The sequence below is a fragment of the Xyrauchen texanus genome, chromosome 32 (assembly GCF_025860055.1).
Source record: "Xyrauchen texanus isolate HMW12.3.18 chromosome 32, RBS_HiC_50CHRs, whole genome shotgun sequence".
Taxonomy (NCBI): Eukaryota; Metazoa; Chordata; class Actinopteri; order Cypriniformes; family Catostomidae; genus Xyrauchen; species Xyrauchen texanus.
This window is the reverse complement of record NC_068307.1, coordinates 3,868,018-3,891,132: the sequence shown is the minus strand read 5'-3', so window position 1 is coordinate 3,891,132 and position 23,115 is coordinate 3,868,018. Positions and strand designations below refer to the sequence as shown.

The window sequence follows — 23,115 nt, the reverse complement described above, 5'->3', positions numbered from 1 at the left end:
TTTGATTGCTTTATCGTATCAACACAAACATTTTCACAGATACAGTTTACATGATAGGGAACAAAACAGAAAGTTTTTACACCCAGATATTTAAAAAAAGAAAACAGGTACATTTTTGGAAATTGTTTTTTGTTGTTGTTGTTGTGATTGTGATTTTTTTCAGCAGATTCTTAGGCTGAGTCTCAGAATGTGTCATAATCTACATCATAAAAAAATGACTTTTTTTTTTACAGTGATACCAAACACTTGACCCTTCTTGTTTTGTTTTTATTGCATTATAAGCCTTTCATTTTGGGTATGCCCCTGAAACAGGAAATCTTTAAAAACACCCTTTAGAGCTTAAAGGGCTAATCTGACTAAATCAACCTGACAAACATAATTATTATGTGTTTGATCAAGTAGAATTAGATCCTTGAGCTGACAATTGCAGGTTACCATTTTTAATTTTTAGTGTAGAAGCTCAAAGACTCCCCTAAGAATAGGGGAAACCAACACTTTTTACTCCAGTCAATATTTCTTAGGGTAGGGTTATTTTTGAAAGACCATTTCTGTTCACGTTCATGAAGTTTTGGCTTCACAAAAGCTTTTGAATATTTTCACCAAACAGTTCAATAAACACATATTGACCTTTTGTGACAACATAGTTTCATAGTTTATTTAACATAGCGACAACTTCTCTGTGTGACAACAATAATAATATTAATAATAATGTGAACACTTTACAATAAGGCCGTATTTGCTAAAGATTGCAAATGCATAAGGTATGAAATAACAATGAATATTACACAGCTCTCTGGAATACTTGATTCTGATTGGTCAATGGCACCATCTAGTGGCCTGATATTAAACAATAACAACCGCACGGCCTTGTTCTAATCCAGGAAATGATTTCCTGTTTTATCCTGTGTAAGTTGGAAGGCAAACAAAAATGATGACATGTCCTTGGTACAATCTGTGTGCCAAGGACTTTTTTTAAGACCCAAAAACAACAGTAAAATGGTATTTACAGTTCAATTTCAAATATCACAACCATAGGCCTGTTTATTAAATTACCGTTTTTTATTTGGCCAGCTTCTATCTCTGATAGAAACTTTATTATTGTTGGCTGCTTGCTCAATGTTGAACTCAAAGTCAATGTTGGACACTTCAGTATAAAAGAAAACTTATGGCTATTCGTACCATTGACAATTTCACCAATCTACTGAGACTGGGGAAAAATGTAGGTTTTGACACATTTTAAATCCTTATCATTTATACTTAGATACAATTTACAGTATATCTAAAATATTTATATTTAACAAATCCCACAGACATTGTTTAGTGTGAATCATATGTAGTGTTCCGTGCAAAGGAGGCATTTACAGCACATTTCATATTTACATTGTGTTCAGACTTGAAGAGCAGCATTGTTTTTATATTTTAAAAGCTATCGCTGCTGTGTTACTCACGAGATATATGATTTGATATAAATAGAGAGATAAATTAATAAAAATTTTTTGCAGTCTCTGCTTTCAGCACTTGAAGATTATCAGGACGTTGTGCTCATCGTAATGTATTTTCTCTCTTGCAGCTGTGAAAGAATGAATGATAGCGAGTGTCACTGGGAGAAATACCTCAAACATGCTTTAATGGTTTGATATTTGTCATGATGCCGAATAACAAGCCATGCTTCACTACGTGACTGCAAAACTACTTTACTAAACAAAATTTGAAGATCATGGCACACAAGAAGCTGGAATTGAAGGGCTGTAGTTTGCTCTAAATGTATCAGTTTTAATGGTTTATTTTGAAAATCGTTCTACCTTGAGAAGTATTGTTGAATTGTGTCACGTATTTTGTATTCTGTGTGTCCATACTTTTGGGATACATTCACATCGCTCTATGTCCATCTCACAGTCTTCTGTGTTGATGGTGGATGGCGGCTCTGTTAAGAACAAATCAGGTTATTGTGGGTGCAGTAAATGTGAAAATCATAAATATAAATCATGTGTTTATATTGAAAGAAAGTTCTTCCAACATAGCAAACAAATATTGTTTGAGACCACTAGTGAAAATCCTTCTATTTTTACAGACTGATCTCACTGTGAATTCGGTGACATTAGTTCGAAAGTTTGTTTTGCGGTTGAAATCAGTCTATGCTTATCGAAATTGGAATCACTGCCCCCAGTGGTCGATGCAGGAAGTGCTGTTGATCGTATGAGTGAAATGTCCACCGAGTGGCGCCAAAAGCAAGTTATATTTTTTGTTGTAAATTATGCAAAACAGTCAATGGGAATGCATTTCTTTTTAACTCTACCCCCTTAAAGGAATATTCTGTTTAATACAAGTTTTGCTTAATTGACAGCATTATATATTATAATATTATAATGTTGAAAAAACTAAAAAATCTGGGTTCCAGTGAGACACTTACAATGGAAGTGAATGGGGCAAATTTGGAGACGTATAAATACTCACTGTTTCAAAAGCATAGCCACAAGACGTAAAATAATATGAGTGTTAACATGATTTTATGTGATAAAAATATTTCAGTAAACTTTTCTGTGTAAAGTTATAGCCAATTTTACAGCTTCACTGCCATGAAGATGTGATGTCAACAAACCGAAAAAACCTAAAATGACTGCAAAATTACGATTTACCCCTTTAAGCTCGGATGAGCCCTCCCGTGAGAAAAGAATGGTCAAAATAGTCTTTAGTCTTGACCAACGCTCAAAGTGTAGAACACAACCAGCAATTTGTTTAACTCAAAGTCAAAAATATAGTGAGTAATATAGGTACATGTCTTTGTCAATTATGTTGGTGTTGCTTATATGCTTCGTTTTCGCTTAGAACTTCACGAAAATTAAACAGAACATAAAATATTACATACTATTACTTAGAAGAGGTGATTATCTTCCAAACGAGCCCATACAGAAGGTATAACACGCTACCATAGCAAAATAACCATATAAACAAAGACATTGGTTAATGTAAATCCGTTAAGAACGTCAAACAATGTCAATAAATCCTACTGTGGCAGGTGGAGGGCGGGGCCGGGTGGTGATCCTACACACCAGGTCCCGTATTAGGCTAATTAAGCCTCCGTGAGGGATAAAGGTGGACTGCAGAGGATCGTGCGGGAGAGAGAGATCGTTTACGGACATGTCCGTCGTGTGTGTGTTTATGTTGTCTTTTAAGTTTATCATTAAACCATTATTTATATTGAAAAGCCGGTTCTCGCGTCCTCCTTTCCATTGATCACTTTACACCTACATTTATTTCAATTTAGGTTGAAAAGCTCCTCACACTTACACACGCTCACACAATTACATTTGGCATGCCAAATTGGGGAGAAAAGGGGATAAAAAAATAAAAAAATAATAATATATATATATATATATATATATATATATATATATATATATATATATATATACACACATATCACACATATCTTATTCAGTTTATATTGTTTCTTTGTTTTACTATTTTTTAAATCCTAATATCTATTTCTTTCCATGTTTAATTTAGGTTTTTAATCCCAGATTTTCAATATGGTCCCAGACTTTTGTAGGCCACCAAAAATATCTAACTTAAAAATAAAGTAACCAAGAAAGTAACAGAGAAAGTGCTAGAGCCAGTACTGACCTTGTTTACTGGAGGGGTACGGTACGCATTGTCCCGCCATCCAGTCCCATATTAAACCTCTGTTACATAGCCTCCTGACCTCTTCTGCCTTGCGTGTAGGAGAGCAACTGCACAATCAAATACACATCCACACAGATCTATCATTGCAAATGTAACAATATTGCACAGCACCATGATGTGGGAATGATAATTGCCTCACTTTTCTTAAACTTGAAGAAACATTAGGCAAAAAATAAACAGTTCACTCAAAAATGAAAATTCTGTCATTATTTACTCACTCTTACATTGTTCAAAATCTATATGACAAAAGGAGAAATTCGGAAGAATTGTACTTATGGCCAGGTATTGATACAGAAGTCCTATACACAAGCTCTCGGTTCGATTCCAATTTGATATCGATTCTTTTGGGAATATTTAAGTTATAATGTCTGTGTTGCTTAAATATGACATAAATTCACTCCAAGCTAATGCTGAACATTATACAGAGGGCCTTCTAACAAGGTACATTACAAAAATATTCATTTTACAACTAAATTTTATTAGTTTTTCATCATTTTGGTCACATTTTAGCTTTAAAAAAATATTAAAATCCATAATTTAATTCAATAAATATGATGTTTTATTGCATGTATTATATTATCTGCATGTTTATTGTTAAATGTATAATTTATACAATGTACAAGTATTTACATTGATTAGTAGAACACATACTAAAAATTGGTACTGTCTCTTTAAGAAAACCTGTAGTTCTGTAAATGAGTGCATATTAATGATAGAGGACTAGAATGGCTTCTTTACCTCATCCATGTTATAATGAGTAGGATTAAAGTTTATTTTTTGTTGTTTTGATCAACAACTGACTGTGAAGAACAGAAAGTATATTATAAGAGACTTTATTCAATGATAAATGGATTGTGTGGATCTCGTCTTCAGACACACATTACACGGAACGAGTCAAACCAAACTTTATCTCTCAACACACTGTGAAAGGATCTCTGTGCTGAACTGTTATACTAACCAATATACTAATAATCAATGGTGAGTGAAATCTGAACATTAACCAGCCGGTGACTTATCATAGACATTTTAGTCGCATATTGCGTGAAATTTGGTCTCTTATGCAATTGTTTTTCTCGCATTGTAAGAGCTGTGCATATAGTAAAAGACTGATCTTGGGATTTAAGAGTCGATATTGGAATAAAGACTGCTATGTATTGGAAAATCTGTATTTTTACCCAGTATAATTGTACTGGTTGCTCTTTTCCATGCATTTACAATAAATGAGGACTGAAGCTTTCAAGCTTAAAAAAAAACACGCATAAATGATGATCAAAGTATCATAAAAGTGGTTTGTGCAACTCATCAGCTATTTTCTAAGTCTGCTGAAGCCACATGATAGCTTTAGATGAGCGACAGAGGAAAATTTAAGTTGTTATTCAATGATAAACTTCACCTTCAATGAGCTGTTAAAAGCTGCAACCCGATTATAGAATCAGTGAGTTGAACTCAAGAACCGGATCAGTCCAAATTGTTGACGAATCGTTCAGACAAACATTGAAAACATCTTATTGAAAGGATTATTCGTTCACAAATTGGACATTGATGCTAGGGTAGATGTCAAGATTTTTAATGAATAAAATAAAATTCTAAAGTTATTTATGGCTTCAAAATGGCTTGATTTGACATACTATTTGAAGCTTGAAAGTCTAAGTTTAGTGTAATTGCATGGAACAGTGTGACTTGTGCTGATCCAATTCTTTCAAATGTCTTTATTTGTGTTCCATGGAAGAAACAACATGAACATGATGGTGATTAAATGATGATAGAAATTTCATTTAGGGTTGAACTGTCCCTTTAAATTGAATGTTTCGCTCATTGGTTTGTTTTTGAAACGAAGGCTACACCTCATGTTCACATTAATTTAGCTTTTAGACATAGGTCTGGTACTGACCCATTCCTCTTGTGCCTCTCACGAGAATGTCTGCGGATTATCGTGTGTTCCTGGCACATACAATCAGTATGATTGGCTACTTTCACCAGCACTGGCTCTGGTCCAGATTTATACGTGGAAACACTCAAAATCTGAGGAAAAGAGTCAAATGGAAAAGTACGTACACATAAAATATGATTAACACAGTAAAAATATTATTTTGTCCTAGATTGACTATTGGGTAAGCTTAATATCAAATTGTCAATATATTTAATGATCTGCAAGTCATTTTCATTTTAAGGAGAAGTGTGTTTTTTATGTCTAGCATTTTATTGGTAGGATAATTCCCCCCAAAATGTTACATTGGGGGGGGGGGGGCAATAACAGATGAGGGGAGTGTTTGGGAAACCCATTTGAAAAGTATAATTACTTTTGCAGTTCAGTTTGGTGCCACTAGAGGCACTGGAATTACACACTTCAGCTTTAAATGAGCAAAACTGCATTGGACCATTTTTTACATAATACCCACGCAATGCAATGAGTAGTGCTCACAGTTTTATTGACATAAGTCATGCTCGTGTTACGGCAGGTAACTCCTTCTTTGTTGCAACAGCCGCTACACCTGAACACAGAAACGCACGGCGGCTTGAAGAACGCGGCTGTATTAGTGCCCAGCTCTTTGGCCACATCTACACACGTCTCTCTGGGCATACACTGTGTCTTCTGCCATTCCTCATCTATGTCTGGTAGGAAATAATCACAAAAAACAAATGGTAGATGAGCTATGCTTGGTGTGGCATAGTGGTTGAGAGGTTGTAGGTTCGAATGACCATATGGAAATTCTGCTTATGTATTAAAAACATGCTAATGTCTAAAAGGGTGTTAAATGTGACCTTTAAAATAAGCACTGTGACAGCACCTTAGTACTGTGATTATATTATGGTATTTACTTAATACTCCAAGGTTCAAAGAATACCATGGCATTACTATAGTACATGCCCAAGAAACATAGTAATACCATGGTACAGTATTTTTGTAGTGAATGCATATGGGTATAGGACAGAAATGAGTGGCTTCTCCAATGAGGTTCAAGCACGTAATGAAGGCATGTTGTTGTAATGAGCTCAAATTAGTGACCCTACTATTTTACCGGTGTTGTGCTGAAATCGGACTCCCCACGAACTCTTACTCTCCGCTACCCGATTGGTCCCTATCCCTAAAGGCCACACCTACGTTCATAGATATCTATACATAGATACCCCATTTGACTGCTCCATCTTGGAACGGTCAACATTTCGGCTGCTTAGAAATCACACCAGCCATAATAATGCTTTTCACTAAAAAAGCCACAACATTGTGCTGCCTACGGTTGTAAGAAACGCAGAGACATAACTCCCAGATTAAATGGAATAATCTATTATATGTGAAAATGTGAACCTTAAACAATCAGGCTGTTGGCTTCTCTGATAACTAATAATATTTATTAAAGCTTTAACCGTTTAATTTCTGTTTAAAATCATTTTTATTATCTACAATATTTAGAATTATCAACTGCCAAAGACTGTTGCAGATGCACGGTCAACTACTTTCGTTTGTTTTGACCTTTCCAAAATTGCGGACCGTTTACATATAGCGGCCAATAGGAAGAGCCACTAATGAGCCACTCTATGTATTTGTTCTATGCCTACATTTACCCCTAAACATAACCATACTAGGGAGTCGGAATCGGCACAACACCGTAAGCTACATTTTTCAGATGCATGACTATAGCTTTTTCAGCAACAAGCTACATTTTTGGACAATTAGCGCTGCAGCATCACAAAACACTTAGGCCCTGTCCCAAATGCACACCCGATGCATTACAGTCTCGTGGGCTTCATTTGCACGTTCCTGCGAAGTCTACGAGACTGTAGGGTGTCTCATTTGACATTTTAGTGAGCGATCACCCCTTGCACTCTCAATGCGCCATTTGGCTGATGCGGGCTCCTCAGCGGACTATTACCCAACAGTCACTGCAACGGATACTCTCGACCAATCACAGCAGACTGGAGTTGCCTTGCCAGAGGAAAGAAAACATGGCGAACGAGGCGGTGTCAATCGAGGATTAAAAATGTAATAATCGTTTTTTACTGATTGTCAACAGTGGATCGGTGTCTTATCACGTGTAAATAGTATCACTTTTAAGTCTGATGTGTGAAACTGGTTCAAAACTTTGTTTTATTTAATCTAATTTAATTTAATCATTGCTTATATTTATTGATATACAGGTGAAACTCGAAAAATTAGAATATCGTGCAAAAGTTCATTAGTTTCAGTAATTCAACTTAAAACGTGAAACTAATATATTATATAGACTCATTACAAGCAAAGTAAGATATTTCAAGCCTTTATTTGATATAACTATGATGATTATGGCTTACAGCTTATGAAAACCCCAAATTCAGAATCTCAGAAAATTAGAATATTACATGAAATCAATAAAAAAAAAGGATTTTAAATACAGAAATGTCGGCCCTCTGAAAAGTATAATCATGCATATGTACTCAGTACTTGGTTTGGGCCCCTTTTGCATTAATTACTGCCTCAATGCGGCGGGGCATGGATGCTATCAGCCTGTGGCACTGCTGAGGTGTTATGGAAGACCAAGATGCTTCAATAGCGGCCTTCAGCTCTTCTGCATTGTTTGGTCTCATGTCTCTCATCTTTCTCTTGGCAATGACCCATAGATTCTCTACGGGGTTCAGGTCAGGCGAGTTTGCTGGCCAATCAAGCACAGTAATACCATGGTCATTGAACCAGGTTTTGGTACTTTTGGCAGTGTGGGCAGGTGCCAAGTCCTGCTGGAAAATGAAGTCAGCATCTCCATAAAGCTTGTCTGCTGAAGGAAGCATGAAGTGCTCTAAAATGTCCCAGTAGATGGCTGCGTTGACTCTGGACTTAATAAAGCACAGTGGACCAACACCAGCCGATGACATGGCTCCCCAAACCAACACAGACTGTGGAAACTTCACACTGGACTTCAAGCATCTTGGATTGTGTGCCTCTCCATTCTTCCTCCAGACTCTGGGACCTTGGTTTCCAAATGAGATGTAAAATTTGTTCTCATCAGAAAAGAGGACTTTGGACCACTGAGCAACAGACCAGTTCTTTTTCTTTAGCCCAGGTAAGACGTTTGACATTTGAAGCCCATGTCCAGGACCCGTCTGTGTGTGGTGGCTCTTGATGCAGTAACTCCAGCCTCAGTCCACTCCTTGTGAAGCTCCCCACACATTTGAATGGCCTTTTCCTGACAATCCTCTCCAGGCTACGGTCATCCCTGCTGCTTGTGCACCTTTTTCTTCCACACTTTTCCCTTCCACTTAACTTTCTATTAATGTGCTTTGATACAGCACTTTGAGAACATCCAACTTCTTTTGCAATTACCTTTTGAGGCTTTCCCTCCTTGTGGAGGGTGTCAATGATGGTTTTCTGCACAACTGTCAGGTCAACAGTCTTCCCCATGATTGTGAATTCAACTGAACCAGACTGAGAGACCATTTAAAGGCTCAGGAACCCTTTGCAGGTGTTTTGGATTAATTAGCTGATTAGAGTGTGACACTTTGAGCCTACAATACTGAACCTTTTCACAATATTCTAATTTTCTGAGATTCTGAATTTGGGGTTTTCATAAGCTGTAAGCCATAATCATAAAAATTATATCAAATAAAGGCTTGAAATATCTTACTTTGCTTGTAATGAGTCTATATAATATATTAGTTTCACCTTTTAAGTTGAATTACTGAAATTAATGAACTTTTGCACGATATTCTAATTTTTCGAGTTTCACCTGTAGTGTTAAAAGGCGGTCTAACAGTGATATTTATACCTGCAGAAGTTTTGGCGAATATATGGCAGTATGTTCTTTCTATACATTTTACTATGTGTGTTTGAAATGATTTAATAAAAAAAAACATTCAATAGTGAGTTTAAAGTATGTTCCTTTTCCCTATCTATCAATGCCATGACTTTTTTAAATAATAATTTGTAAAACTGCATGTATATAAAAACAATGTACTTGTGCCATGTGCAGCCTTAAAGGATCATTGTATTCTTTTTCTAAACGAAATATTAAGTTAATCGCTGCTGTTTATTACTATATTTCGACTCATTTATACACAATTTCTTAATTTTTCCAGATTGTGACAAGAGACAATGTGCATCCATCTGTGTGTGTCTCAACCTTTGAGTATATCTGAGCTGAATGAGGTGGCCGCATAGCGAGTTGACCTGCGGTTCTCAGGCTGAGTGGCGTAATCAAAGTGCTTCACTTTCAGTCTGCATCTCCACAGCTTCCAGTCGGGGTATTCGGTCAACATTAGAAGCTCATCCAGACTCGCAGCTTCCCTCAGATCTCGCTCCCACTTCTCCTGGTTTATATCCTGTGGAGAAATACAGTGATGAATGTGAAATGTGACTAGGACATTGGAGATGATGTTTTAGTATATAGCGGGGTCCAAAAGTCTGATCAGAGCCCCTGGAGGACAACGAGGGAATGAATTTTCTTAAAAGGCCTAGCGTCCTAATTTTTTGTCTCCTGCTTCCCAATGCCTTTTCCCTCTTGCGTTCTCCATTTATTTGGCTGTTGCTCACTGCTGGTCTCTCGCTCGTCAGGACAGTGCACATGTCTGATAACTCGGGTTTGAAATCAGACGCTTCATTGTGTGTTTCCCTCTGCGTTCATGCTGTATTAAACTAAAGTGTATCTGTTAGGAGTTACTGGTTTTATTTTTGAAATTACATATGTTAGCCAGCAGGTGGTGGCAAAAGATCATTTTTGTGTGTAATATGAGCTAGTTGGTGATGTAAAGTGAATCCATTTGTCATTGTTTACATAGAACTGCGCTCCGTGATCGCTCGTATTACTAATACATTACCAAAACTAGGAAATATCTTTAAAAGGCTTAAAACTGACAATTTCAGGATTAAGACTCATCACAGCTGAGAGACACAACAGACTGATTTATTACGGAACTCAAGTGCTTACCTTTTGGATACATACTATTTAAAATGGCGGAGGACATCGCTGTTTCTATAGTGAATGACTCCCACAGACCGGCCCCGCTTAGACTCTATTTTCCACTGAGAAACTGACCGCATCTCTGATTGGGTGTGACAACAGGTGATTGCACACACACTCCATCTCTCTCTCTCTCTCTCTCTCTCTCTCTCTCTCACACACACACATCCAGCCATCTATCCTTGTTTATCCAATATCTTGTTAGAAACAGCATAAGCCTGGTTTTTCCTAATATTTTGAAATGTACTTGTTTATTGAACTGTTGTACAGTATATAAGCAATATCACACTCGCAGTCTTGCGATATGGCCCTACATCAGCACTGCTGTGATTACCTACGGCACTCAGCCTGCGGCCAAATCACAGCAGTGCTTATGTAGGGCAATATAGCACTCTTGCTCGTGTGATATTGCTTAAATATATATATATAATTTTATTATCTTCCCTGAGGTCCAATTATAATGTTATAAAAGTGTTTGTTTTTTTTTGCACTGAAGCAGTCACAGTTTAGTAATATATGATAATTTTCTACCCTGTTTTTGGCCCTCTGTCTGAAATCCTCGGTTTTGTTCTAAGCGTCTCCTTAACTTCAATGTAAACAAATGTAAAGTACTCCAGATGGGTCCCCTTTAGTGTTATGTTTGGAATAGTTAGTCACACAAGACCTCTGCTCTCTTGACTTGAACTGTGCACCAGTGGGCGGGGCCAATGGTGCGATGACGCATGTTGTGGGATGTGTAAATACAAATGAGCAATGTTTCGTGACATCACGAACAGACAGATTTAAAAACGAGATGCTTCAGCAGGGTGGCAACTATAAATGCTCTTTAGACTGAGGAGAAAGTTTCGAGTTCTGATATTTACACTCAAATTATTTTGATATTTAATATTTGAGCCAATTTTTAAGATATCCATTTCAATTTAATAACACATTTCCATTTAATTGAATTGAATAGTCTTGAAGAAAAGTTAATAAATAAAACTTGCATTTTTTAAGATTTATACATTTTATTTGGTTAAAGATTAATCTAGATGGAAATTTGTTATTAAATTGAAATGGGTACGTCTTAAAAATAGGCTAAAATATGTAGAAATATCAAGGAAAATTGTATTATACATTTCATGACCCCTTTAAACAAAAAAACCTATTTTAATATAATAATCTGAAGTATTTAATAGTGTTTATGTAATGAGACTTATTCTGATATTTTAAAATACCGGCTAAATAAAAAGCTAAGTATATTATTTAACAGCTTTCTTGTACTTTTCTTATTTATTTTAATAATTAAAAAACATATATTAATTGTATTACTTTTTACTCTTATTTCTGATTCTTAATTGAATTAAAAAAGATTTATGTAATTATTTTCTTTATCTTTTTTTATGCAAAGCAATTTGAATTACCATTGAAATGTGCAATAAAAAATAAACTTGCATCGCCTATTGCTAAAAATTGTTAATAAAATGTGAGGACAAGATGCATCGAGAATCGCTTTGTAATTGAATCGTTACACTTTGAATTGTAATCGAATCGTGAGGCCAGTGAAGATTCACACCTCTAGTAAATTTGAGCTACTAAAAAACATGCTCTTAGGAAAATGAACTGTGGTTTCACGACAGGTGTCATGCTGTAACAATGTGACCATTGTTTTTTTTAAACCATGGCACATGTGCCACAAAATAACCATGGTGTAACTACAGTAAAACTGGCAGAATGATAATGATTTTTATTTATATAGTCATAATTTAGTTTAGCTTTTACTATATTATTACTACAGTTTTACCACAGAAATCAAGGTTAAAATATGGTGCAGTAACACCATGGTAAATTCTGTTGTTATGATTTTACTATAAATACCATTTTCAACTGTTACTGTAGTAAAGCCATGGTTCATTTTATGTAAGGGATGGATAAAGCTTTTATGAGGTAACCCAAGATAATTACAAGGAAACGCAAAACTTATTGTGAAGGAACTCAAAACTATTTCAGAAAATTAATTTTGTCCCTGTCCTCTATGGGACTCCATAGTGACCGCATTTGAAATCTGGGATTTTTTTATTTACTTATTTATTTATTTATTTTTAGTCAAAATAAAAAGTCCTGCAACGTGTTTATGTACCTAAATAAAAAAAAAAAAAAAAAAACATTTTAATTTTATTAGGATTTGTTAAAAAAATTAATTATAACGTGAAAAAAAATAAAAAAATAAAATTATATATATATATATATATTTTACATTCTTTGATTTCTAGGTCACTTATCAAAAAATCATGGAAGCATTGCTTTTGTATCCTTCTAAAAATTCGTATTATCTTATAAATATAATAAAATAATGCAAAATCAGAATATTTTCATGAGTTGTCTCAAACTTTCTGAACGCCTATTTAATGTTAGTAATAATGTTAGTAATACTTTATTAATGCAAAGCTCCTTTTTAACACCTAATTAATACATATTAAGCTTGAATCTGGATCATTTTCTTTTTTCCCAGAAGAGGGCAGTAGTGATCATTCATGTCGGGTCTTCTCTGAGATTTATGGCGGTGTAAATGAATCACTATTACACCAGGGAAAACATGCAGCTGTTCCAGAGTTGCATCAGGCCCTGCACAGATCCTTAGTTTTACAACCTCACTATAATCCAAAGAGTCTTCCTAACAGTTGCTTTATATACTTGACATACTGCTAAAAAGATCTTTTGAAAATCGACATGCCTGCAGAACTTTACAGCAAGACCAAAATGAACTCTTGAATCATCTGAAGAACTTCTAACGTTCAGCTGACGGGACAATCAAACTCTGGTCTTTCAAGAGTTTGTAGAAATTCTCTGATAAGAACTTTAGAGTTAATCCTGAATTTAGATTTGTCAGACCATAAAGTTTCAGTTTTGTTCTCTTGTGCTCAAACCAGCTTGTGTAGCCAAACACACAGAACACTCTCTGGAAGAGGCCCACTCTAAACAACTGGAACATACAGTCTGTTAACTCAGTATGGACCACCTGTTTAGAAGCTCAGTGAAGACACACACAGATCCCGGTGATTGGAGTTTGGGACACCTGCCACCAAAACGAACAGAAGATATTTGCCTGATGGTATCTACAACATAACCTTTACAAAGTCAATAGTGAGCCGTTTTACCCTTCGTTAAAACACAGAAGAACAAGGGGATGGAAGTTATTGAGTAGATCGTGCTCAGGTGGGGTTTGCTTAACTGGAGTTGGAGTACACACACATGCAAAAAATTCCAAAAGCCTACTACCTCTCAATCAATACCACATGAGAATCTGTGTCTGCAGAACTCTGCATAAGGGCGCTCACATACTAGAGAAAGCTCTTAAAGGGAACGTTTGTCAGATAGGAATGTGTTAGCTCTGTTCTGAAGGTTTGGAAAGAGCCATGTCAGTTTGAAATCAAGTGTAATATAGTGAATTGGATTTCCTAAAGCACAACTGGACCCATTGAAATTCCCACTGGTCAACGGATTCTTATGTCAGAGTGCACTGCATCATGTTATATTATTACCTGTGCAAGCCGTTTTCATCCAGACCAGATGATCATGTGTATCTCGGGTACAAATCGAATAGATTTAAAAACTATATGATTTTGTGGACAGATGTGCCAAGTTAGACAAGCCATGTACTCTGACTGTTAAACGCCCCCTAGAGGAAGACACTGTTTTTCCTCATTAGCCGACAGCCTCCAAACGGTTGCACCACTCCTCTTAAATGGATTCACAATGCCCTAAATTTCTGCTAATTTCCACAGAATAGAGCGCAAAGGTCTGGTTCGGGGAGTAAAAATCCCATTCATTTTTTCCATGGGTGGAATAACAATTTTATAGATAACTTGTAAACCTTTTAAGACGGACCTAACGAGAGCTCTAAGGTTGTTAATCAAAGCTATATACTTCTATTGAAAACACCAGTTAACATTATTTTAACAATATATTTTTTTAGAAATCATGTTTAGAAGTGGAGTTCCTGGTGAACAACAACACTACCTATGATCCTGGAGGGAAACGCTCCACCAATCAGAGAGTCGTGGAGAGCAGAGTGCGCCAAACAAGCTCAACGCGACTACCCACTCGCATGTCATATTGTGATTGCCGCAATCAAGTCGGTCTTCCTCTATGTAAATATCTCAATACTTTGCCATATAATTGAAATATATTGTTTGTATACTTATAATAAACAACTTTAAATCAATAGCTTTAATTTGATTACATTTGCAATGCTTCGTGGGATTGTAGTTCATTCCCTCATCTTAAAATACCGTCTTAAATCTTTGTCTTTTTGTCCAATTTTCAAATACTTTTTTGCTTCAAATAAAATTTTGTAATGTTGTGATTTACCTCGGAGCTTGGTTCATAGCGTACAACTCTTTTATGAAGGATTTTATGAAATCCCTATGGAAGAAATGAATGGAAGATATACTTCCAGAAACCAAGATGACTGAAAAGGTGGGCACTGTTGCACTTTATTGGACAGCCCAACATTAGGGTATGTAAGTGCCTTTTACGTGAAATCCAGGATTTGCCTGCCAAGTCAGGGCAGAAAATTTGACATTGGCTCATGCAGTTATCAAGAAGTTACAATATTTCAGGAACAGCACTGGCTTGGTTTTGAATGTTTACTACACACCGGGTGTGTCACGCAAAGAGGGCGAAAGGAGGCGAGAAATAAACTTCCAAGCATCCTTTTATAAGACGGGAAAGCCACAAAGCGGGCGGAAAGTAAAACAGCCTAGCCCGGAGAGTACTGGCACGCTATATGGAAGTCATCACCAGCGAAAGCTCGCATCCTGCTGTCGTGTAGTGACATGATCCCCTCTGATTCCTTCAGTATGTTTGGGTGGAGCTGTCTGCTTCCACTTATCCACATAGACAATGCTACAACAAACAGAAAGAGCGAGAGGAGAAGGAGGGGTGGAGTGGTTTAAAAGAAAGACAAAAAATATGAGTACCAACTGTGAGTTTTCCCTCAAAATATTTAATGAGGTGGAGGCCCCTAAACAAGGAGGAGTTCCACGTACAGAGAGAAATAGTGGCGTGAAAACACAAAATACCTTAGGGTACACAGATACCACTGCAACAGTCATTTTCTTAATCAGTATTTTTACTTAGATATAAGTAAAATATATCTAAGCATCCCTACAGTACATTTACTTCAGTACCATAACATAGTAAGACTTGTTTCAGTATATCTAAAAATGTATATATATATCTTACCCCATTGTTTTCATAAAAATGCTTAAAACAGGGGAAACGAGGGGGCCTGGGTGGCTCAGCAAGTATTGACGCCGACTACCACCCCTGGAGTCGTGAGTTCGGATCCAGGGTGTGCTGAGTGACTCCAGCCAGGTCTCCTAAGCAACCAAATTGGCCAGGTTGCTAGGGAGGGTAGAGTCACATGGGGTTCCTCATCGTGGTCACGATAAGTGGTTCTCGCTCTCAATGGGGCGCGTGGTAAGTTGTGTGTGGATCGCGGAGAGTAGCATGAGCCTCTACATGCTGTGAGTCTCTGCGGTGTCATGCACAACGAGTCACGTGATAAGATGCGTGGATTGACGGTCTCAGAAGCGGCGGCAACTGAGACTTGTCCTCAACCACCCGGATTGAATTGAGTAACCACGGCACCGCGAAAAGTAGTGGGAATTGGGCATTCCAAATTGGAAAGAAAATGGCGATTAAAAAAAAAAACAGGGGTTAAAGACTAATAAAACTACTAAATAAAAAATATATACTTTGAAAGCAAGTCTTAATATCTTATGCATCTTGACAAAGACAAAAATACTGATGTGCATATGCTAACACAGCCTCTTTATGGAGCGTATCTGTCCAACCTAATCGGATATTATGCTGTTGCGCCACTGCTTGGAACCCCATCACCCCTCTTACATAACCCAACATTGATATACACAAACAAACACACATATACAGAAAACAGCTTTCCGTAATATATCCAGAGTGTATCCAGAGCCCCTTCCCATCTCCCATCAAAAATGAAACCATAGTGTATTCCAAAGTTTGTCATCTATTTCAAATGCCACATCAGACTCGTTCAAGCCCCGTTTCACACAGTGCCAGACAGTAAAAAAATCGAATTTTCCATTATATGAAGTGAAGGTCATAGCAGGGAGGCCCAACCGGCGTGCTGAGCTTGCAACAGGTCCCTGCTTAGTGAGTCAGCATAGAATGCTATTAAACCCTCTTCTACAGCATGTTACAGGATTCAAGGTATGTTCACAACTGAATATAGACACATTATATCACTTAAAACCTTTAGCTTATACCAGCCAGCTTCACACAGCAACGTAGGCTCAAACAATGACATGAGTTTGGGGCGGGACTATCTGTTTTATCAACCAAGGGCAAATGGAGGGTGTTTTTGGAAATCTGTTTGAAAAAACGATCTATTTTGCAGATACGTCCATGCCACATGGTAGGCTAATTCAACCTTGGGTTCCCTCAGGTGGGGGGTTCAGTTTATGAGTAACATAAGGCTGCTAACAAGTTGTAAAATAAGGATTACAACTACCACAAGCATGATGAGACAGGAAAATGCTGTAGTCCTTTTCTAGCAAGTTTTATCAACTTACTTTTTTTTAAAACATGGCATATTCAAAATTCACTTTTGGACCATGACTGTGCATAATTTATGTTGTTGTTGTAGAACAAAATGTCCAAGTGCTTTCAAATAATGTTTACCACAGACCTTGCAGACATTGCTGTAGACAGGAGGCAACGGTAACCAGAAGTAAACTGATCAACCGCCGTAGCCAAGAAATGCAAAAATCATTAAGCTGCAGTATCATACAGGACGGTGGAACTAAGCATATAATCATTAATCGTAATGAAAAATAGCAAATGAATGGTTGCTTTTAGTGTTAAATATTAATATACTGTACTCTCAGAAGAAGAGTTTTTACTTTTCTCAAGTCTGAAACCTGTATATGTTACCTATATAGTCGAAAAGCGGCTAGTGTGAAGCGACATTTAACATTGTTTCCAACGAGCATAACGCTGAGCTAGGTTTTTGTGGAATGTAAAAAAACATATTTTCACTGCTTGCAATGTACAAGAATGCAGTCTGTAACGTGATCAATGGAAAGGAGGAGACGAGAACCGGCTTGACAATATAAATAATAGTTTCATTGGTAAACTTAAAACAAGGACACGAACACACACATGACGGACATGTCCGTAAATGAAGTCGACCTTTATCCCTCTCGGGAGGCTTGATTAGCCTAATACGGGACCGGGTGTGTATGATCACCACCCGGCCCCGCCCTCCGCCCTGCCACACAGTCATTTTGCTATTATTGTTATAAGAACACAAAATGTTCTCATTTAGTCTTAGTGTCATCTTGCGGTGTGGACATGTGACTCTGACATGTGATTGACAGAGGTTGGGAGAGGGAAATTTCAACCCCGAATTTGTCTGGAACACGGCAAAAGAGCGTTACATCAACCATTGCATGGTGAAATTCCATGTGCAAAGAAAGCGTAGGCGGACGTTGAGCGCATGCGAAACCATCAAAAAAGTAATTGTCAACCAATCTCTTTTGAATGCTGCACTTTATACTCTGGGAGAGTGAAGTTGAAAAGAATCTCACCACTAAAATGATATACTTGTCCATTGTGAATATTCAGTGTAGCTGTGTATGAAGCACCACCCACAATGAGGCCACTGCCAAACCAAGTGTGGCAGGGCGGAGGGCGGGACCGGGTCGTGATCCTACACACCCGGTCCCGTATTAGGCTAATCAAGCCTCCCGAGAGGGATAAAGGCTGACTGTAGAGGATCATGCGGGAGAGAGAGATCGTTTACGGACATGTAGGATCACGACCCGGCCCCGCCCTCCGCCCTGCCACACCAAGCAACTTCCTATTGGTCAACACGGCGAATTCGCCTCTGAAAGTTCACCAAATTTGAACTCCATGCAAGGGGAAATTCTTCATCACTGGACGTCATCACGCAAAATTCCCGATTGCGCAGACTCCCGTTAAGATTACTGAATTTCGTCGTTCGAAGGTTGATATAGCCGCGCCTATATTCTAAGCCTTGTCATTCCAGTCAAAATGTAAAGATGCCACTACTGTGAATGCAATCCATTCCGTTCGTATTTACACATCCAACCCTTTCCAGAAAACGTATTTCCATTTTCTGGTTTAGAGGTCATGTGTGAACACTACCTTTTAGAAAATACTGGTAAATTTTGCTCTGGCAATTTCCCTTAATAAGAAGTTGTTTCATTACCACTACATTTTCATATTGATGGTCTGTATGAACAGCAAAGATTTTCCAAATGGCATTTTTGCGCCCTTGAATGGCACTTCGGGAAGGGGACACCACTCAAATGTTCGTTCCAAAGACCCTTCCACAAGACTGTTAGCAAAGGGTTCATCCCTTCAAAGTGCCCACATCAAGAGCTCTGTCTTTCTATGTGAGTAGGGTATAGGTCTATATGTGGAGTGGTGGTGGCGTAATGGGCTAAAGCACATAACTGTTAATCAGAAGGTTGCTGGTTTGATCCCTACAGTCACCACCATTGTGTCCTTGAGTAAGGCACTTAACTCCAGGTTGCTCCGGGGAGATTGTCCCTGTAATAAGTGCACTGTAATTTGCTTTGGATAAAAGCGTCATACATTTACATTTATGCCAAATGCATAAATGTAAATGTATGATCACTTTTAATTGGAATTTTCCCAGAGTCAAGAGATCAACTGTTTCGGTTCGTACGAAGTTAGGACGTGCTGAAAGTTCTGACGGAGATGATGCAATTACTCAGTGCCGTAACACTGGTGAATTGGAAGTTAAACAAAATGTCAACAAATTGGTCAGATAATGAAACGAGTGCTTCTCTTTATCCGAGCGGAATACATTTTCTGACATCTTTAAGGAACAAAGCGATTCCGTTATGTAAGATAAAATCACCTGCCTCCTTTGGGAATGTGCAGATCTCTTTGTAGTGATAAAACAGATTACTGTGCTTTTCAGCCTCAGATATCGTCTCTGCCTTCGGATGGTTGTGACAGTATTTTGTTCTCTGTAGTTCATTCGTTTTATTTGAAGTAGTCGAATATGATGTCAATAGATACGTTTCCATCCAAGTAATTGAATTCATACGTAAAACCATATTATCGCAAAAACAATGCGAGAATAAAGCTGTGTTTCCATACAAGGGTGTTCAAAGGAGGAAATCAGCACTTCCAGAGAAATTATAGCCACTGTGAGTGTTTTATCAATAAGATACTGGTGGTTTAGAGCATGCAGACAAAACACTCTAAAGTGTCTCATGTTTGGGAGTGACAGCGCGTCACACACTTCTGAGCACTACATATGCGTGTTCATCCATCCATATGACTATACCGTGTGGATCTATAAGATTTGTGTACAAAAGTGTCAATAAACCTTCTGTTCCGTACAGTTCAAGTTTGTTTTCGGCTTCTTTGCTCTGCAAACTCTTTGTAGGCTTTGTTTCAGGATGACCGGAGCAACATTTCAGATGTGGTAATTGGCCCGCTGGTTAGTCCAGTAATGAACGAGTGTTTTAGTTACATTACTTTTATGATCCACATCTTTTAACAAATTCAAAAGAAGTTTATTCGGTAAATGTGTTGCCATCATAGTTTATACGCAATTCTTCTTATCGAATTAAAAATGTATCCAACACAAGCAGGTGTATACATTTTTTATGCACATTTTGGAGATCTATTTGCATATTGTATGTGTTTCCATACAGCAGTTTTTATGCAATATCCCAAAATGCTCATAAAAAAGTTGATGCGACTGAGTTACTAGCTATTGAGTCTCGCGCAACCGCATTAATGTAAACAATTGCCAAAAATGTAAAACCTCACTCACATTGCATGCGTGAAACCGGCTAATGATTATTTTTGTAATTCGGCTCGATGGCTCTAGTGGCAGAGAACTTGAAACAGAAATTGTTCAAATTTTGTGAACAAACAAAAACATGCACACAAAAAAAAAATACATTTCTACGCTCTATTTTTGTTTTGCTATAAATGAGCTAAACATCCTTAAAACAAAACTAATGGTTGCGTTAGAGCCAGGGGCAGGACCAGAAGGGTGGCACGGGGCTTAAAGACACAAAACAGCTTGAGCTTTGCACCAAGTCAACCCCGCTTGCATCCTGGAGAAAGTGCGCAACGGCTTAAACCATCCGTGTCCATAATAACGTCCCGTCAGACGAAATACTGGATGCAACCACTTACTCGACTCTTGCCACCGCTTTGCCACCCAGGGCAAAAAATCCTGGGCACGCCACTGGTTAGAGCACAGTTGCATAAGATATTAAGACATGTTAAGACTCTTTCATTACCCATGAAGTATAAAACAATTGAAATTATATTCTCTGAACAAAATGGGATTTTGGCTATATAAATGTTGGCTGAGGGATGCTACTCACCCTCTGGGGTCTGTAGGCGTCCACGACCAGCATCAGTCTGATATACAGGAGTACCGCACATATCTGTGTCTTCATCATGCTGCTCTCTCTCCAGGCTACAGTCCTGCAATAGAGCTGTGAGGCAGGCCAGTCTGTACTGTGTATACACTCACACTCACAAATCAATAAGCAACTCCCTCCACAGGTTTCTCACGCGGGACCACACAGACGCAGTCTTTACGAGAAGAGACCTGTCAGCGACCTTACAGAGCCAAATGGGATCTCCTCCTAAAAAACATACATTTGTCAGGACAACACTTTGATGATGTCATCCGTCTTGGACAGGGCAGATTTGGCCCAGCTTATCCACAAATCCAAATGTGTGACTGTGTGTTTGTGCTATCCACCACGGGCTCAGATCCAGTTTTCTCCAGCAGCGAGTGCGTGCATGTCCGTCCGCTCCCTTGCGCTTCAGTCCCGCTCCGCTGTCACGCCGTTTCCTGCTTGCAGACTTCCAGACTTAGTTGCTCGCATACAGAAACATGTGGGTTTAAATATGATCCAGACCGCTACAGAGGGCAAGTAGTGAAGGAGGGGTCGGTGGGGGACTGAATCCAGCCAATATCTCTCCTAAATACAGCAAAGTGGCTGGATGAATAAGGAGGGGAGCCAAGCGGACATGCCCTTTCTCTGTTTGTGTATATGCGTCACAATCTGGCAGAACCAACAGTGAGCTTGTAATACGAGACGTGAATGAGAGGAAGATTTAATGCAGTGTTGTAATGGGTTAAGTGCGTTTTTCTGCACCTACACCGCTTTAAAAGCTTCAAAGGAATCTATTGTCAGTGGCATCCCATAATTCTCAATTCTGCATGTTCATGTTTATAAATTGTGGATGAATCATGAGGTTAAGTGCGGGTCGGGATGTACGTGAAAGAAAATTTGACACAGAGATATTTGACAAAGCAAGGCATGTTGTGGTCAGATGTCCTGTAATGTTAACAGCTAAAACCAAACATCTTAATAATATTAGTAGTTACACAATATAACAGAAATGAACTGAGTAAATGGTGAGAAGACTAAACTTTGTTCTGTAGTATATGGGTACCAAAATACCCATTTGAAGCTCCAAAAAGCACATAAAGGCAGCATAAACGTAATCCGTATGACTTCAGTGGTTTAATGCATGGTTTCAGAAGCGACATGATAGGTGTGGGCAGGGCTGGACTGGGAAGAGAAATCGGCCCGGGATTTAACATGGCAACTGGCCCATGTCAGCAGAGTTTTGTGGTTTGTTCTGCATCACGCGGCAGCTCATTTTAGCTATGGCGGCCCATCTGGCCTGTTTCGTGGCCAACCCACCGGCACACTCGGTTCTCCCGATGGCCAGTCTGCCCCTGATTGGTCCAAAAGTGCTTTTGCCCACCGTGAAAATGCCCGGTATGCCAGATTACCAGTCCAGCCATGGGTGAGAAACAGATCAATATTTAAGTCATTTTTTCCTTTACATTCTCCTCCCTGCCCAGTAGGTGGCGATACACACAAAGAACGTGAAAGTGGAGATTCATGGTAAAAAAAGGTCTCACCCACAGCTATCATATCATTTCTGAAGACATGGATTAAACCACGAGTTATATGGATTACTTTTATGCTGCCTTTATGTGCTTTATAGGAGCTTCAAAGTTCTGGCCAAAGTTCACTTGCATTGTATGGACCTACAGAGCTGAGATATTTTTCTAAAAATCTTTTTTGTGTTTAGCAGAAGAAAGAAAGTCAAACACATCTGGGATGGCATGAGGGTGAGTAAATGATGAGAGCATTTTCATTTTTGGGTGAACCGTCACTGTAACCCCTAATTGTTAAGAAACAAAGTTCTCAAACACATTTTTCCAGGTGAAATTTTATTTATTTATTTTACAATCATAATACATTTTTGAGTCAAGAATAACAAAATATCTCAGGGTTACACCAAATGACCAAAACAAAATGGACCTTTTCATAAAAATGTCATATTTTACAATATGGGCAAAAAAAAAAAAAAAAAAAACATGTAACTGGCGAAGATTTTCTGTGGAGTGTTTTGTTTTCAAACAAAA

The 23,115-nt window shown here is 38.1% G+C and overlaps 1 protein-coding gene across 1 annotated transcript; it reads right to left on the bottom strand.

Annotated features, from left to right (window-relative positions):
• Positions 1-268: 268 nt before the first annotated feature.
• LOC127626211 (vascular endothelial growth factor D-like) lies at positions 269-21,672 on the bottom strand. The gene is made up of 7 exons (XM_052101833.1): positions 21,041-21,672; positions 9,774-9,972; positions 6,107-6,297; positions 5,576-5,706; positions 3,625-3,731; positions 1,803-1,924; positions 269-1,570 (listed from the first exon to the last, which is right to left on the bottom strand). Exons 1-6 carry the CDS (start codon positions 21,116-21,118, stop codon positions 1,827-1,829), a joined length of 804 nt encoding a protein of 267 aa, XP_051957793.1. The 5' UTR covers positions 21,119-21,672; the 3' UTR covers positions 269-1,570; positions 1,803-1,826.
• Between the last annotated feature and the right edge of the window lie 1,443 nt (positions 21,673-23,115).

What these genes read in the sequence shown, in the direction of transcription:
- LOC127626211 (XM_052101833.1), bottom strand. Translation starts at nt 21,118, where the DNA reads ATGATGAAGACACAGATATGTGCGGTACTCCTGTATATCAGACTGATG. An exon ending in ACGCCTACAGACCCCAGAGG is followed by an intron (nt 9,973 to 21,040) that starts GTGAGTAGCATC and finishes ATTTCTCCACAG; the next exon opens with GATATAAACCAGGAGAAGTG. An exon ending in GAGAGGCACAAGAGGAATGG is followed by an intron (nt 3,732 to 5,575) that starts GTCAGTACCAGA and finishes TTGATTGTGCAG; the next exon opens with TTGCTCTCCTACACGCAAGG.